The 18,127-nt window shown below is 43.3% G+C and overlaps 1 protein-coding gene across 3 annotated transcripts in view; it reads right to left on the bottom strand.

Moving 5' to 3' along the window:
- ELP4 (elongator acetyltransferase complex subunit 4) overlaps nt 1-18,127 on the bottom strand; it is a 335,577-nt gene that overhangs the window by 268,284 nt on the left and 49,166 nt on the right. For 2 of the 3 annotated variants that reach the window (XM_030200665.1, XM_030200667.1), the window contains exon 3: nt 14,731-14,852. In XM_030200665.1, coding sequence (XP_030056525.1) covers nt 14,731-14,852 — 122 coding nt within the window. The remainder of the gene's footprint in view (nt 1-14,730; nt 14,853-18,127) is intronic. The other variant, XM_030200666.1, reaches the window with a different exon arrangement.

Raw genomic sequence — 18,127 nt, forward strand, 5'->3', positions numbered from 1 at the left:
ACACAAACCTTTTTCCCTTACTAATGGAGCACAAGGCGACATAAGACCAGATGGCTAGCACAAACATAAACACATTAAAAAAAATGGAACATGGGTTTGTATCAGTGCCTGTCCCCCTGCTCTCCACAAGAACACAGGAATGAGTCACACCATGCTTCATCAAGCCCAGCATCCTGTCAGCAATATTAGTACCCAATAGATCCCAAAAAGTAGATCTATTTCCCACATATAATCTTCACAGGTGAGCAATGGCTCTCAAAGTCTACCTGGCTAATAATTTCTATAGATTTTTCTTATAGGAACTTGCATATACCCACATATAATAAATGTAAATCACTTTGGTTGTACCACAGACAGGCAGTATGTCAAATCCATTGTCCCACACTTTTTTTGAACCCTCAAAGTGTTGGTTGTCTTGACCGAATCCTCTGCCAGCAGATTCTATAGCTTAATTATGTACTGCATGACAAAAAGAAAACCAAAAAACCACCTTTCTACAATTTGCTTTCAATCTGCTGCTCTTTGGTTTCTTGGAATGGCCTCTCGTTTTTGTACTGGTTGACAGGTTAAACCAACTGCTCCTCCCCACACATGAGTTTATAAACTATCATACACCCTTCTCAGTCATCTTTTCTCCATGCCAAAGAGTCCTTACTTGTTGCGTCTTTATTCCCTTTATCTTCTTTGCTGCTCTTCTTTAAACCTGTTCTAGTTCTGCTGTATCCTCTTTAAGATAGGATGACTAGAACTGTACATAATACTTAAGGTATGGCAGGGCTTAATTTCTGGGAGGCAGGAATAGCCTGGGATGTAGTTTCATCACTTTTCTTTATCCAGAACAGAAGGGATGTTCTGCTCCAGGCCCTCCCTATCATGAAGCCTGCAAGGAAGAAGAGGGGAAGGAGTCAGCCTGGAGCAGGGCAGAGAACAGTCGTTCTACTCCGTAATCCAGACCCTCTTTCCCTCTTGCCCCGCACCCTCACCCAGCTTCATATTTTCACTTCTCTCTGTCTACAAATTAAACTCTTAGGTGCAGTTGTACCAGGGACCTAAACAAAGGCATAATATTATTTTCAGTTTTGTTCTCCATTCCTTTTCGAATAATCCCTAATAATCTATCTGCAGTTTTAGAAGTCACAGCATCCTAGGCTGAAAATTTCATAAGAACTTAAGTATTGCCACACTGGGAAAGACAGAAGGTCCATCAAGCCCAGCATCCTGTTCCAACAGTGGCCAATACAAGTTATAAGTACCTGGAAAGATCACAAAACAAATACATTTTATGCTGCTTATCCTAGAAATAATGTACCATATATTCCACAATGACTCCAAGATCTTTTTCTGGGTGGTGGGATGCCTAACTCAGGACACAGAATTTCACACCTGTGGTTAGAATTATGTATCCCTCTGTGTATCACTTCGCACTTACCCACCTTAAATTTCATCTGACATTCATTTATTTATTTGATGCTTATATCCCACATTATCCAAATAACATTATTTAGCTCAATGTGGCTTACAATGTTAATAGATGATTGATACAATTAAACAGTGGCATGTGAATGCGAATATAGAAACATATGCACATAGTTAACATATTGTTATATACTCAAAACAGTAGGAGCATGATTAGCCATTTTTATAAAAATTAGCAATATGTTGTTGTGATCAAACAATATGGTATTGATATTTATTTAATCTTATTTTAATCGTTAATGTAGAAACTTAGTGAACAGATAAGAGTTGATGATTCATCTAATTTCATTAGGAATAGAGTTCCACCAATTGGTACCCAAATGAGAGAAATCTCTACACAGTATGGACTTGTATTTTATGTTCTTGAAGTTAGGATAGTGCAGAGTGAGATAAAATCTAGAGATGGGGGAAGCATTCTGATTTGGAAGGTCTATTAGGTTCAACACGTAATTTGGAGCCACTCCGTAGATTATTTTGTAGATAAAAGTACATGTTTTGAAAATTAACCTGGCTTTTATGGGTAACCTGTATAGTTTGATAAGAAGAGGTGCTGCTCTATCGAATTTAGAGACTCTAAGAACTAGTCTTGCTGCTGAGTTGAAGATTGTTTGAAGTTTATTTATTGAATCCTTATTACCTATATATACGGCAATACAATAATCTGAGGTAAAATCATTGTTTCTACTAGTGAGCGAAAAATATTGGTAGGCAAGTATGGTCTAATTCTTTTCAAATTCCACATTGATTTGAAACTTTTGGCGATTACCGCATATACTTACTCATCACAAGATAGGCATTTATCAAAAATGACTTCTAATATTTTCAGATTAGATTAAATAGGGTATGTTATGTTATTGATTGTGAAACTGGTGAGCTCTTGGGTAATGTTTTGGTTCTGAATAATTAGAAATTTAGTTTTGTCTCTGTTCAATTTAAGATGAAAAGAGGAGGCCCAGTTTTCTATTTTTAGGCTACTGTGGATAGTGCTTAGAATATCATGGATTTGGTCATCAAATGTTAAGTATATTTTTAGGTTGTCTGTATAGACGAAAGATTTCATGGTTCTATCACAATATTAAATAAAATAGGGGATGCCCAGACTCTCAATCTAACAAAAATCCTTCTGCAAATCCTCGTAAATAAAATATAAGAATAGTCATACTAGTTCAGACCATCTAGCCTAGTATCCTGTTTCCAACAGTGTCAATCTAGGTCAGCAATTTCATGTTTGAGTTCTTTCAGTACCCTTGGATGCATGCCATCTGGTCCAGGTGATTTACTACTCTGCTATTAGTAATTTGTAACCTGTCGTTAAACTCATCCATAGTACCTGAAGATTGGAGAGTGGCCAATGTGACGCTGAATGTGACGCTGAATTTTTTTTAAAATGGTTCCAGGGGTGATCCAGTCCCAAAGATTCCCTTGCAGGCTTTCTGCTTCTGATGTTCCTGAAAAAGTTGTTACTGTGAATTTTTGCCTCTGCAGCAAATTTCTCTTCATATTCTCTTTTAGCCTGTTTAATCTATGCTTTGCATCTAGCTTGACAGTGCTTATATGTTGCTTCTTATGTTCTTCATTTGGGTCTTTTTTTCCATTCTTTGAAGGGTATTCATTTGGCTCTAATAGGCTCTTTTACTTCATCTTTTAACCATGCTGGATGTCGTCTTCTCTTCTTTCCACTTTTGTAAATAGGTGAAATGCATCTGGTCTGGGCTTTTAAGATGGTATTTTTAAACAACATCCATGGCTGATTTAATGTCCAAACCTTTTCAGCTGATCCTTTTAGCTTCTTTTTAACCATGTTCTTCATTTAATCTTAGTCATCCTTTTGAAAATTAAATGCTACTACAGTAAATTTCCTTTGTGGCTTCATTCCAGATAGTAGCTCAAACTTGATCATGTTATGATCACTGTTTCCCATTGGACCCAACTCCATTACCTCTCGTACTATATCTAAAATGTCTTCCCCCCTTCTTGTCGGTTCATGGACCAGTTGTTCCAAGCAGCAATCATTTATTACATCTACAAATTTTATCTCCCCTGGTGCTCCCTGATGTAATATTTATCCAGTCAGTATTGGGTAAATGAGATCCCCCATTATTATACTGTTGCCCAATTTGCCAGCTTTCCTAATCTCTATAAACATTTCATTTGTCTGTTCATTCTATTGTGCTGAACAGTAGTACAGCCCAACAAGAATACTCCTTCCTTCCACACATGGAATTTCTATCCAACGTTTCATGTAGAATGTTTATTTTATTTGACTCAATTCCCTTTTTAATATATAGCACAACCCCACTCCAATTTGATCCTATCGTAATATAGTATGTACCCTGTTAACACAGTGTCCCATTTGATTGTCCTCCTTCCACCAAGTCTCTGAGATGCCTATTACATCAAACTTATCATTTATTATTATTATTAACATTTGTATAGCGCTACCAGACACACGCAGCACTGAACACCTGACAAAGAGAGACAGTCCCTGCTCGATAGAGCTTACAATCTAAAAATACAGACAGACAAGACAATTAAGGACAAGGAAAGTACTGGGTGAGAAAGAACAAGGATAGGGGAATTGAGTAGTGGTTAGGAGCCAAAAGCAGTGGTGAAAAGGTGGGTTTTCAGCATAGATTTGAAAACAGGTAGAGATGGAGATAGGCGTACAGGCTCAGGAAGTCCATTCTAGGCATAAGGTGCCACAAGGGAAAAGGAACAAAGCCTGGAATTAGCAGTGGAGGAGAAGGGGGACGACAAGAGAGATTTGTCCAACGAGCGGAGATTACGGGGAGGAATGTAGGGAGAGATGAGAGAGGAGAGGTAATGGGGGGCTGCAGAATGGATGCATTTAAAGGTCAGTAAGAGAAGTTTGAACTGTACGTGGAAGCAGACAGGGAGCCAGTGAAGTGACTTGAGGAGTGGGCTAGTGTGGGTAACACGATTTTGGCGGAAAATAAGTCGTGCCGCAGAATTTTGGACAGACTGGAGAGGAGAGAGATGGCTGAGCGGAAGACCAGTGAAAAGCAAATTGCAATAATCTAAGCGAGAGGTGACAAGGGTTTGGATAAGGGTTCTGGTAGCGTATTCATAGAGGAAGGGGCAAATTTTGCTAATGTTGTAGATAAAGAAGCAACAGGTTTTGGCCCTCTGCTGGATGTTAGCGGAAAAGGAGAGGGAGAAATCAAAGATGACTCCTAGGTTGAGAGCAGATGAGACAGGGAGGATGAGGGTGCCATCTACTGAAATAGAGAATGGGGGGAGGGGCATGGTGGGCTTGACTCTAAATCTCCCAACTTATATTTTTAGGCTTCTAGCATTTGTATGGGAAAATTAGGTTCTTACCTTGGTAATTTTCTTTCCTTTAGTCATAGCAGATGAATCCATTACAAGTGGGTTGTGTCCATCAACCAGCAGGGGGAGATAGAGAGCACTGAAAAACCATAGTGCCTCATGGCCAGCTAGCTCCATCTGCCTCTTTAGTATTTGAAGCTTCCAAAGCAGTGTTACACCGCAAAGCATAATAACATGAACTTTCCTCACAGCGGATGAACGCCCCAAAACTGGAGCTATAAGTCAAAGGAGGGAATGGACTCATCCTCCTGGAGGGAATGAACTCATCCTCCTGTAACTGAACAGAAATCCTGAAGACTGTTTTCCAACTTCTCCCAATGAGGGAACATATCTACACTGAACATAAAATTAACATGAATCACATAATGAACCACAGAGGGAGGGCTCATGGATTCATCTGCTATGACTAAAGGAAAGAAAATTACCAAGGTAAGAACCTAATTTTCCCCTCCTTGTCATCAAGCAGATGAATCCATTACGAGTGGGATGTATCAAAGCAATCCCTAGATAGGGTGGGAACAAGCCACACCATGCGCCAGCACTTGTGCTCCAAAATGCGCGTCTCTCCTGGCAGCCACATCCAGCCTGTAATGTCAGGCAAACGAGAGCTTAGAAGCCCAAGTAGCTGCACTACATATCTCTTGAAGAGATAGTGCTCCAGTTTCAGCCCAAGAAGAGGAAATCACTCTTGTGGAATGTGCCTTAAAGGCTTCAGGCGGAGGCCAGCCAGATAGCAGATATGCTGAAAAGATAGCTTCTTTGAGCCAACGTGCTATAGTGGCCTTAGACGCTGGAGACCCTCTGCGCGGACCTAACAAAAGAACAAAAAGATGGTCAGAGGTCCTGAAGGCATTTGACATGCACAGATATTGCAACAGAGCCCTTCGCACATCCAGAAGGTGCAACTGCCCATAGGCTTCTGGAAACTCCTCTTTAGAAAAGGAGGGCAGGAAAATAGGCTGGTTTAGGTGAAACGCTGAAACCACCTTAGGCATGAAGGAAGGCACCGTACGTACCATTACTCCCGACTCTGAGAACTGCAGAAATGGGACTCGACAGGACAGCACCTGGAGCTCAGATACCCGTCTCGCCGATGTCATGGCCACCAAAAAAGACCGTCTTTAAGGTCACATCCTTCTCCGAAGCTCGCCTAAGCCTTTAAAACTAACCCCAGGGTCCAGGCCGGACACGGAACCTGCACGGGAGGACGCAGCCGAAGCACCCCTCTAAGAAACGTGTCACATCCAGGCAAGCAGCCAGAGAGAGGCCAGAGACCTTCCCTCGAAAACATGCTAAGGCTGCCACTTGAACACGCAGGGAATTATAGGCCAAGCCTTTTTGTAAACCATCCTGCAAAAAGTCAAGTATCGGCGAGACAGAAGCCCGCATGGGTGTGATCGCTTTAGAAGCACACCAAGACTCAAATTGGCGCCAAATCCTTGCATAAGCCACGGAAGTGGAATGCTTGCGGGCCTGTAGGAGAGTGGAAAGGACTTTACTGGAATATCCCTTGTCTCTCAATTGCGCCCTATCAATAGCCATGCCGTAAGACCAAAGCGGCAGGCGTCCTCCATGGTCACCGGGCCCTGTGACAACAGGTTCAGTACCAGAGGTAACGGCAGGGGATTCTCTACCAGCATCCGCCGGAGGACCGCATACCACGGCCTCCTGGGCCAATCCGGGGGGGGGCCATCTCTCCTTGATGTAGCCGAATCCGCAGGAGTACTCGCCCTATCAAGGGCCATGGAGGGAACACATACAGGAGGCCCTGAGGTCAGGGTTGAGCCAAGGCATCCAACCCTGCCGAACGAGGATCTCTCTGTCTGCTGTAGAAGCACAGGACTTTGGCATTTGTGCTTGACGCCATAAGATCCATTACAGGCTTTCCCCATTTGGCACATATCTGCAGGAATACTTCGTCTGCAAGTTCCCATTCCGCTGGGTCGATCTGATTCCTGCTCAGATAATCGGCTTGCACGTTGCTCTGATCTGCAATATGAGCTGCTGACAGAAACTGCAGATGAAGCTCAGCCCAGTGGCAAATCTGCGCGGCCTGTGCGGCTAGTGCTATGCACTGAGTGCCTCCTAGGCGATTTATGTAGGCCACTGCTGTCGTGTTGTCTGACAGAACTCTGACAGCAAAATCCTTCCAGGGTCAATTGAAAGGCCAGAAGCGCCTGGAAAATCGCTTTCAACTCCAAGCGATTGATGGACCACTCCGACTCCTCGGGTGTCCAAAGACCCTGGGCATGTCTTCCCCGGCAATGTGCACCCCAGCCCTTCAGGCTGGCATCTGTTACCACCAGGCACCAATCGGGGAGCGCTAGCGGCACTCCTAGCCGCAGCATGCTGTCTGAGAGCCACCACTCCATACTGAGCCGGGCCACAGGGAGCCACGTGAGTCTGCATTGATAATCCTGAGATACTGGAGACCACCGTTGAAGCAGGGACCCACTGCAGAGGTCTCAGGTGCGCTCTCGCCCAAGGCACCACTTCCAAAGTGGCCGTCATCGACCCCAACAGCTGGACAATGTCCCAAGCTCGCGGGCGAGGCATCCTCAGGAGCAGACGGACCTGGTTCTGAAGCTTGCACCACCTTTGCTCGGGTAGGAAGACCATCTCCGAGGCTGTGTCGAACCGGATCCCCAAATATTCTAGAGACTGAGAGGGGGTCAGGTGACTTTTGGCTATATTGACAATCCAGCCCAGAGATTGCAGTACTGAGACCACTCTGGCTGTAACCTGTAACCTGATGACTCTCTTCTGCAGAGTCTGCTCTGATGAGCCAGTTGTCTAGGTACGGGTGAACCCGGATACCCTCTTGCTTGAGAAAAGCAGCTACTACCACCATTACCTTGGAAAAGGTTCGGGGAGCTGTGGCGAGGCCAAAAGGCAAGGCCCGAAACTGGAAATGTTTTCCCATCACCGCAAAACGCAGAAACCTCTGGTGCGGGGGCCAAATTGGTATGTGCAAGTAAGCTTCTTTCAGGTCCAGAGACGTGAGAAACTCTCCTGGCTGTACCGCCGCTATGACGGAGTGCAGGGTTTCCATGTGAAAATGCCGCACGTTCAGAGACTTGTTGACTTCTTTTAAGTCTAGGATAGGCCGAAAAGACCCTCCGTTTCGTGGCACCACGAAGTAAATGGAGTAACGGCCAGAGCTGCATTTGGCGGGAGGCACGGGGGAAACCGCCCCAATGTGAATCAAGCCTTGCAAGGTCTCCTCTACCGCCTCCTGTTTGGCGGCAGAACCGCATCGGGACTCCACAAACACGTCTCTTATCGGGGCATTGAATTCTATTCTGTAGCCTTCTCTGATCAGGTCCAAGACCCACTGATCTGAGGTAATCTTGGCCCACTCCTTGAGAAAGAGGGAAAGTCGTCCTCCTATCACAGGAGTCGAGGAGGGGGCCAGCGCACCATCATTGAGAGGGTCGCCCATGAACTCCAGGTCTTGAGCCTGCCGCTGCGGAACGTTTGTCCGAGCGAAAGGAGTTCCTCTGCTGAAAATGGGCACACGAAGTGAACCCAGCAGAACGCCCCGGGTGGTACCTTCTAGCTTCACGGAAGCGAGGTCTGTAAGAGGAGGGAACCACTTGACCCTTGGAAGAAGGCCGTGGCCTATCCTCAGGTAAGCGCTGGGGTTTGGCATCCCCAAGGCCTTTCACAATTTTCTCCAACTCCTCACCAAACAGGAGAAGGCCTTGAAAGGGCAACTTCACCAGCCTTTGCTTAGAGGCCATGTCAGCTGCCAATGCCATAGCCACAGAAGATGGCAAGCCGCCACCGCTACAGCCATCTGTTTAGATCATAAAGTGCGTCAGCCAAAAATGACAAGGCCGACTCCATCCGCGGTGCCACCTCTGTAAGGCGCTCCGCTCCATCTCCGGGCTGTTGCACTGCCTGTTGTAACCAAGCGAGGCAGGCTTGGGCAGCGTAGCAGCTGCATGCAGACGCCCGTAAGGATAGGCCTGAAATTTCAAAGGACTGTTTCATAGCTGCCTCCAGGCAACGGTCCTGCATATCCTTCAGGGCAACTCCTCCTTCCACTGGGAGGGTAGTTTTCTTTGTCACAGCCGTGACTAGGGCATCCACTTTAGGCACTGCTAGGCGCGCCAAATGCTCCTCACTTAGAGGGTATAATTGCCCCATAGCCCTGGCGACTTTCAAAGGCCCCTCAGGGTCAGCCCATTTAGCCGTGATAAGCTCTTGGATGGAGTCATGCAAAGGAAAGGCTCGAGCAGGCTTCTTAGTACTTGCCATCCTTGGATTACCGGAGGAGGTCTCAGTACTCCCAGGGTCTTCTATAGAGAGTACCTGCAAGGCATCAGTAATAAGCGCTGGCAGCTCATCGCGGTGGAAAATCCTCACCGCGGAAGGATCATCTGGATCCGGTGGCAATCCTGCACCTTCTTCTGGCTCTCCAGACCACGAAGACCTGCCAGATCCCTCAGAGTTCTCACATCCCGACCATGGGGGGGGGGGGGGGGGGGGGAAGGGGGTGCGCCACTCTCTGAAGGGGAATCTACCCTTTTGCGCTTGTCTTGCGGCCATCTGTCAGGGGAAAACGCGCCTGACGGTAATCCAAGGCCAGACTCCACTGGAGGGGATACAGAAAGCAGGGCCACAGAGGACCTCTGCGGAAGAGCTCTTTTTAACATGTATGCATTATGCAGCAATAAAACAAATTCAGGGGAAAATGGCTCACCCTGGCCTCCCGGTTCCAGTCTGGGGGAAACAGCTCTTTTATTAGCCTCTACAGAAGGCGCCCCTCCAGGCTCAAACCCCTTCGCCTCAGCGGGGGTCGCACAATGCTGTTACAAATGGCGCCCCCTGCCAGCTCCATGGAGCGGGATGGAACATCGCTCGCCATGCTCGGGCCGGCTCCACCGTCTGAAAAGCACGCCTTACAGAGTCCCGCTGCAGATCTGCGCTTGCCACAAACGGAATAGTGCTTTACTTTCTCAGCAGCCATCGCCGAAAGCTGCAGAAATTCAAAATTCAAAATGGCGGATTCGCACCAAAATCGTCCCGAATGTGGACCCTCCCCGGAGGAGCTACAAAATGCTCTTACCTCACCAGACCGAGTCTCCGAGCTCCGGTCACCGCTGCACAATCAGAAGAAAACCTCTTTTCTGGGATCACAGTGCCAAAGCGCGACGCAACTTTTTTTTTTTTTTTTTAACGCTGTGAGGAAAGTTTGAGGCAACAGCGAAAGAGGCAAATTTCCAACTCCGGAGGATCAGTAGCGAGGGAAAGGCAGGGAAAGGGCGAACCTATGTGCCTGCATCCACAGCGTGGGCAAAGACAGGGACAGGGCTTGCCTATTTGTCTACTTCCACATCGGGGGCCGGGTAAGGCAGGGAAAGGGCTAACCTATTTGCCTTTAAAGTGGGAACCATCAGCCACAACACCCCTGCTACAACTGGCTAAAGCACAGGAGCCACCCCAGGCAGATTTTCTGAAGGAGCTTGAACAAGCTGCAACCACCCTGCTGGGGAGATAGAGAATACTGAAGAGGCAGATGGAGCTAGCTGGCCATGAGGCACTATGGTTTTTCAGTGCTCTCTATCTCCCCCTGCTGGTTGATGGACACAACCCACTCGTAATGGATTTATCTGCTTGATGACAAGGAAACAGGCACTTCAAATTGTGTTTTTCCTTGCATGTACATGGCTTTCTTTCACCAATATTGAAACCTCTCTATTGGGATTCTTTAACGATCCTGTTTCAATAGTATCCTTCAAGGATACTCCACATCAAACCATGCGCTCCTCTGCCATTTTAATGATTTTGAATAATTTAGAGTCAACTACAAACTGGATCACTTCACTCAAGAGCAACAAACTGCCAGGACTGGATGGCATTCACCCCAGAGTCCTAAAAGTGCTCAAACATGAAACTGATAATCTGCAACTAGTAATCTTTGATGTGAGGCAATTCAATTTGTGGACGACACAAAAGTTACTCAAAGTTATTAAAATAGCATAAAATTGCAAGGATTTACAGAATGACCTTGTGAGAAGATTTTTTAGCACAACAGAATTTTTAGGATTCAAAAGAAGCTACAATCACTACATACTTTTCAAGAACAGGTTGATCTATCACGTAGAAATCCATGATTTCAGAAGTAGCGGGAGCCAAACAAACACAACAGACAAACTCATTGTTCCAGAAGATTTTCTTGCTAACGCAAATACAACCAAAAAATGGCTTGTAAATCATATGGCTAACAATTACTCACTGATGCTTAAGTGAGATAATGATCAATGCAACTTAACAAAGAGAAGCCAAACTGAGTAAGAAAAATCTTTGCTGGAAGGAACTACCACAGAAGAAAAGAAGTTCACTGCCTCTCTTGGCACTACTATAGTATTGAAGATGACATACTGCCACTGAATTTTGGTGCACCTAGGTGACTTCAAGGAGCTGCCCACAAGGCTTCCCTACCCCCTGCCCATTCCCCCAACCCCTTCCAACAGTCATAACAGTCTGATCACTAAAAACCAACCTGTTCAAAAAGGCATACCACAATGACCTAGCCTAAATTCCAGATAACGAAACTACTACTACTACTTGACATTTCTAAAGCGCTATATCAGAACTGGACAAAACTGAACCCTCGATACTTGATTGCTTAATTTACTCTGTCACCATTGAACTTTAATGCAATACCACTTTATTTCTCATTCCGGAAATGAACTCTCTATACCTGACTGCTTAAAGTACTCTGAGGCATATTTTCAAAGCACTTTGGGAGGCTAAGTTCCATAGGTTTCTATGGAACTTTGGGAGGCTAAGTGCTTTGAAAATGAGCCCATCTGTCACTTATGAACTTCAATGCAATACCACTATGCATTTCTCATTCCGATAATGGTGATCGCCACTACGGCATAATGTAAGCCACATTGAGCCTGCAAATAAGTGGGAAAATGTGGGATACAAATGCAACAAACAAACATAACAAAAGCTTCTTTATCATTCAGCATGTTGTGGGGACAGGCCCCTTTCTCAGTGGTCTATAATCAATTGAAAGTAACCCTTGAAAATGGTCAAAATTATACATTTTAAATTATCTCTATCGCATCAAAAAATGCAACATATTTTACCGTACAATGTGCAGTGTCTGAAGAAAATACTTATGTGCTCACAATTTTTTACAATCATTAATATTACATGATAAAGAAATAAAAGAAGTGATTTAAGAATGGAGGAGGGGAACAGCAATCCACAAAGGACTGCAGTTTTCCTTTACTGGGACTTATAAAAAAATGATGCCAATGTTTCCTCTTGTGTGGGTTCATACAGTTTCTTTGCATACGCACTGCACATTTTAAGCAGTAAAACAGCGCCGCTCAGCATACTGTGGACTGGGTAAGAAGGAACTGTATTTAAGGATGGAAGAATATTGGTGTTTGAAAATGACCAAAAGCAGAATCTTCCAGCTGGCTGGGTACTATCACAGCATATTCTGTCATGAACATTCCTTAGAAGGGAAGAGAGGCAGGTTTCTTTATATCACATTGATATTGTATTTCTGTACTAAGCAAGAGACACGGTATCTTCAAGGTGGACAAGAGCTGTCTTTTAGATATAAGTGCACTGAATGAAATGCCCTGAAATATGTTTAAAACATGCTGTTAAAAACAGCATGGAGATTGTTCTACAGGGCTGTAATTTTTCAGTGTTACATCTTAATACTGACTTCCTGAAGGAGCTCTGACTACAATAGGCATGAATATGTTCTCCAAGGATGATGGATAAATTGCTGGGTGGTAATAAAATATATCTAGGCAGTTGATGGGCTTTTTATCCTTTACTTGTCTCTCTTAGTTACACACAGTTTTAAGATAATTATGGTCTATAAGATTGTCTTTTCCCCTTCCTAGTACTAGCAATATTTGTCTTGGTTATAGGTTCCAGAAACTCCCAAGCTCATATCATAAAAATAAAGCAGGGCAATTAGACCATTTCAATGTTGTTGAAATGCTATTGAAGACATTCTTAATGCCACAGCTTTGGTCACTCATTTGTTGTAGTATTCGCAGACTGGTGGGTTGAAGAAATGTGACAGTTTAATAGAATATTGCTTCTACTGTCATAAGGGCACAGGGCTGACTATGAACCTCATACTGAATATCCATTTATACTGTCTTAATGCTTTCTTCTTCTGTCTTCCCACATTGTCACATGAGTTAAGATTTCTGTTTGTTCTTCCAGAAATAATGCAAGCCCTTTGTCCATGCACTGCTAAGCTGTGGTAATATTTATTTTGTCATAGCAATGTCTTATCATAGGTTCTATTGTAGAAGAGTCATTAGCAGGTAGATTGATAAAATTCACTACGTATATAAATGCATGTATCAAATGTTTACAAATTATTGTTTCTGCAGTTAAAAACAGCTGGTATTTTCCTCTGGAAAAAAACAGAGGGATACATATTTGTGTGCAGTTAAATCAGCTTTTACATTTGGGATTCATTTTCAAGATATGATAGCACCAACCAGAAAAACAAAAAAGACTTCAGCATCCAAATCAGAAGTGGTATTTTCCACAGATGCAATGGCACAGATGTCAAGCTGCTCCTTTACAATGCTGTCTTGAAGCACTGCAGTTCATGCTAGAATTTATTAGTTAAAAATCAGTGCTGGGCTTCCTTTCAGAACCAGTTGTTCCACATCCCAGTTTTGGAACCATCTATTTATCCCTTATTGGGGGTTATTTTTTCAACGGGGTGCCTCTGTTATAAAACACTAGCACAAATCTTGCTGATTGAAATACTAAATCGTGCCACTGCAGTAAAAGCACATGCCAGCTTCTACCGCAGGTACTTGTAGGTCTGAACTATTACTACTACTACTACTATTTCTGATCATTTCTATAGTACTACTAGACGTATACAGCGCTGTACACATGATTTTATAAGTGCCCATGTAAATCAAGCCTTGTGGCTTGGTGGGAAGTAAGTCTGATACCCATCTTAGGCTTTTCACGTCCTGGTTTGGCCAGGGCTGGTGGTGCTGTGGAGGTAATACTCACAACACTGTAGGAAAGGGACTTGTAGATATTGTGCATTGTGACATTCAGTGACCAGATATGCAGCCAATAACCACAAGGCTCCTGAATGAGTCCCTGGTCCATGACTCCTAGCCAAGGACTTATCCTGGGATGGTATAAGCAATAGAGGACAGCATCCCTGCTAGGCCCATATAAAGTTCACTGTATCACATCCTGACCTGGAAGTCCAAAGGGGTAGGATGATGCACATGCATATGAACTGAGATGAAAAAGCTGGCTAATTTTGTATAACTGTTGAGTGACATCAAAATATGTCTGACAATATTCACACTTTAGGTTCTAATATCAAACATCTGCATATCAGAGTCCAGAGCTATAAATTAGGGACATGCACAGGGGACATATTTTCAGTTTGGTTGGCCTTTCAGTTTTGATTTTTTAATACAAACATTTAATGCATGTTAGAGGTTAACATGCATTTACATTTTTAAGGCACACTAATGAAATGAATATGCACTAACGAATGCACATTTATGCTACATTCATGTTTTCAAATGCTTCACAATAACTTTTAAGGGAAGTTGAAGAGATCTGGATTTAGCTCACACCTTTTTCAATAATAACTCAAGGTGAGTTTCATTCAGGTACAATCAGTATTTTCATGTCCCTGGAGAGCTCACACGCTTGTACCTGAGGTAATGGAGGGTTAAATGACTCGCCAAAGATCACAAGGAGCAGCAATGAGATTTCAACTTGCTGCTCTACCCAACAGCCTACTCCTCCACTCCACCATGATAAAAATTTAAATATGTTACTGTTAATATTGGTACAGCAATGGGTCAGTAGTAAGTAATAATTTGATATAGCTATTTAAAAAATCTTTACCTGTAGAATGCTACTGGGATCTTCTTCAGCAGAAGCAACAAAAAGATCATGGCCAGAGACGACTCCTTCTGCGATGAAATACTTCAGCAACAAATTAGAGTACATGTTGTATTTATCTTCTTCTGTCAAAATAAACATATTTACTGGGAGTTACTGCCTGAGATTCACTATAGTATTTTAATTTACTGATTAACTCAAAACAATATTTCCCACAGGAATAATTAACAAATATAAAGGGTCTATATATTTCTGCCCTCCGAAATGCAACTCAACTTGTAAAAGGGAAAGTAAGTAAGATTCAGGCACCTATGACACTAAAATCTTGAGTTTCATATCAATGTAATAGCACACACAACTATACCCAATTAAAGTGAGAAGAGTGGAAGTGTGACTTTTACAAAACAGAAAACATTTCTTGTTTGTGCATTTGACGGAAACAACACACAGATTCTAACACTAATCATGACAATTAGGACCATCACCAACAGCCTAAATCACATTGCAATAGTTTAGGTATCTCTTGTCAAACATTATGTTTCATTGAATCCAAGTCCTTAATGTGAACACAATCTGACACAACTTCCACAGGGGACAAGGTTAAACATGGAATCTTTAAGTTTGCTTTTTGGTTTTCTTTTTACTGCAAAATTGCTATTTTCTGATTTTAACTGATTGAAAATAATGAACAAGTGAGGAAAGAATGTGGAGCACAGCTCAAGGCATTCTTTCCAACCTTAGTGTGTATGCATGCTCATGGGTGGATGTGTGCAGGTGAGAGAGTATATCTGTGCATGGCTATGTATATGTATTGTCTGTGTACGTGACTCTGAAATGAAGAGGAGAAGGTGGGATAGTTCAAATGGAGTGATACTCAAATATTCCAAACCAAGTGCGATAATATATTTAATCAGATGCCACTGTTAACATTTTTCACAAGATAAATTGTAAAGTTTAACCACAGGGTGCCACTGTCCCACTGCAACAGGTACTGCCATGCTTCTCTATCCGTAGTCAGCAGTACATATAACAGCCAGCAGCAAACTACATGGTTCTAGGTGTCACCATGCATAGCAACCATCAAGAAAGCAAAATGGCTCAGTCACTGGATTTCACAGTAGAATGTACAACACTAAAAATGAAATACATGTTAAAATCAAGCCAAGCTTTCCCAGCAGGCATAGAATTTTGGCAACAGTGCAGGATTCATGTAGGGAATAGCATGCACAGCATTCCTCATGGAATTATTTCCAGTGTGTGTGTGAGGGTATGCCTATCTATGTTCTGTTTGTGTTTAAGCATGTGAGTGCAGATGTGTGTCTATGTTTTCTGTAGGTGTGTACCATGGGATGGGGTGGAGCGGTTCATTACATTACATTGTTTCTCATATCTCACAAACTTCTCAATTAGAGATTCAATGTGGGTCACAATGTTAAGAAACTGGGCATATCCAGTAATATACAAAGATAGTTAATTCTAAACAAAATAACCTAGTTATCAGATGTTACAAAGACCTTTGTTGAGAGACCAAAAGTGCGGAGCTCCTAGTCAGATGACCTACAAACACCAGAAGGAAAACCCTGGGAGCTACCCTAGATCGTCCCCTAGGAGGATAAGCATTGATTTTCTTCCTGAGAACAAACTTTGCAACACTGAGAAGCTAAATTCCAAATCCAGATAACAGGTAAGCAAAAACAGATGTTCCAGTGTAATCAGGCTACAAAAAGTTTTTGTTTAACCCCTGAGGCAGGCATTTTGCACCGTAACACAGATCTGTGTCGGGTATTTTGACACATTTCTTGGTGGACTCTCACACAGGGTATTTACATATAATGACCTTTGGTGGACTTTCATATCAGCTTTGATTGTTGTGTGTAGACAGCTTATGATGATTTTCTTATTATGATACCGAGTATGATGATTTATTCAAACATATATGGTTTTATTTTTAAATACATTTTGGATTCTCTCATTTCCGGTTTGAATTTCCTTGGCCCACCCTTATTTTGTATTGTGCAGTATCACTTTTGCCTTAGGGTGTTCTTGCTCAAGATATATTAGAATGTCACCTGTATAGCTAAGGGAAGGCATGGTGTCCGTGTGTGTGTGTGCACACACATGTTCAAAGAAATGCAAAGTGATGCACTTGGATAGTAGAAATCCAAAAGGAGTTGTATGAATTAGGCCGATATGAATGAACCAAGAGAGAACACAGAAAAAGAAAGATAAAGCCCACATGCAAAATCCAAACATGAAAAAGCAGGGATGCACAAATAGCCTTCCAGTCCAACCACAGAGACACAGATAATGCTGAAAGTATTTTATTGAAGAATAGCAGTAAATAAGCAAGCAGACTTGTCACAGACCCATGTTTTGGTGCTTGATGCCTGCTTTAGGAGTCATATATCTGCAAAACTTGATTTATCAGAATTTATCAACACAAGCACCACAAGGGTGCAACGTCAGCAAAAAAGTCCAGTCACGGACCTCGTAAACGATCAGTAGAACAAACACCGATTCCTGAAGCAGGCACAAAGCACCAAAACATGGATCTGTGTTGAGTGTGCTTGCATATTTACTAATATTCTTCAATAAAATACTTTCAGCATTATCTTTGTCTCTGTGAGTGGACTGAAAGGCTATTTGTGCATCCCTACTTTTTCCTGTCTGGACCAAGAGAGGATGAGGAGACAAAGAAGAACACACTCCTAACAAAAAGATGAAAGAACACAGTAGTGATGATCAAACAAGGACAAGGAAACCTAGTTCTCAATAAGGTGAAATTATGCCTTACCTTAATAATTTGCTTTCCTTTAATCAGCTGCACTATTCTGAAAAAGTGGGTGTTATCTCCCTCCTACCAGCAGATGGAGACAGAGAAAAAAAACTGATCTCTTTCCAGTGACCCTCACTGGTACAAGGTCTGGTGTTGAGAGAAAAACCTCAGCATGCATCTTCCAAAGCAGCAGAAGGTCCCTTTGTAAGCACGAATGTGCCCCATCAACCGCTGTAGCTGCAATGACTATCAAGCAACCATAACACCACAGAGTGGCACTCACTACTCTGGCATATGCCAGGACTGACTCTTGGGTTTTTTTTTCCAGTTTTGTGTTTGAGAATAAAAAGGAAGAAACAGAGTATCTCATGAGCCCCAGGCCCCAGTCTTCCTGGCCCAAAGTCTTGAGAGACCGGGCTCTAGTGAGACAGAAGGGCTGACTGAAGAGGCTGCATGTGTTCTCGGGCCCAAGATACCATTTCCAATGTCACCATAGAGCCCAAGAGCTTTAAACAGTCAAAATCTGGGAACCAACAGCTCGCACAAGCTGTGCTGCTGGGCCTGTAGTTTAACTGCCTGGACCTCCAGGCAGAAAACTAGACACCCGGGCACTCCAGGACCCCC

Source organism: Microcaecilia unicolor, chromosome 4 (assembly GCF_901765095.1).
Source record: "Microcaecilia unicolor chromosome 4, aMicUni1.1, whole genome shotgun sequence".
Taxonomy (NCBI): domain Eukaryota; kingdom Metazoa; phylum Chordata; class Amphibia; order Gymnophiona; family Siphonopidae; genus Microcaecilia; species Microcaecilia unicolor.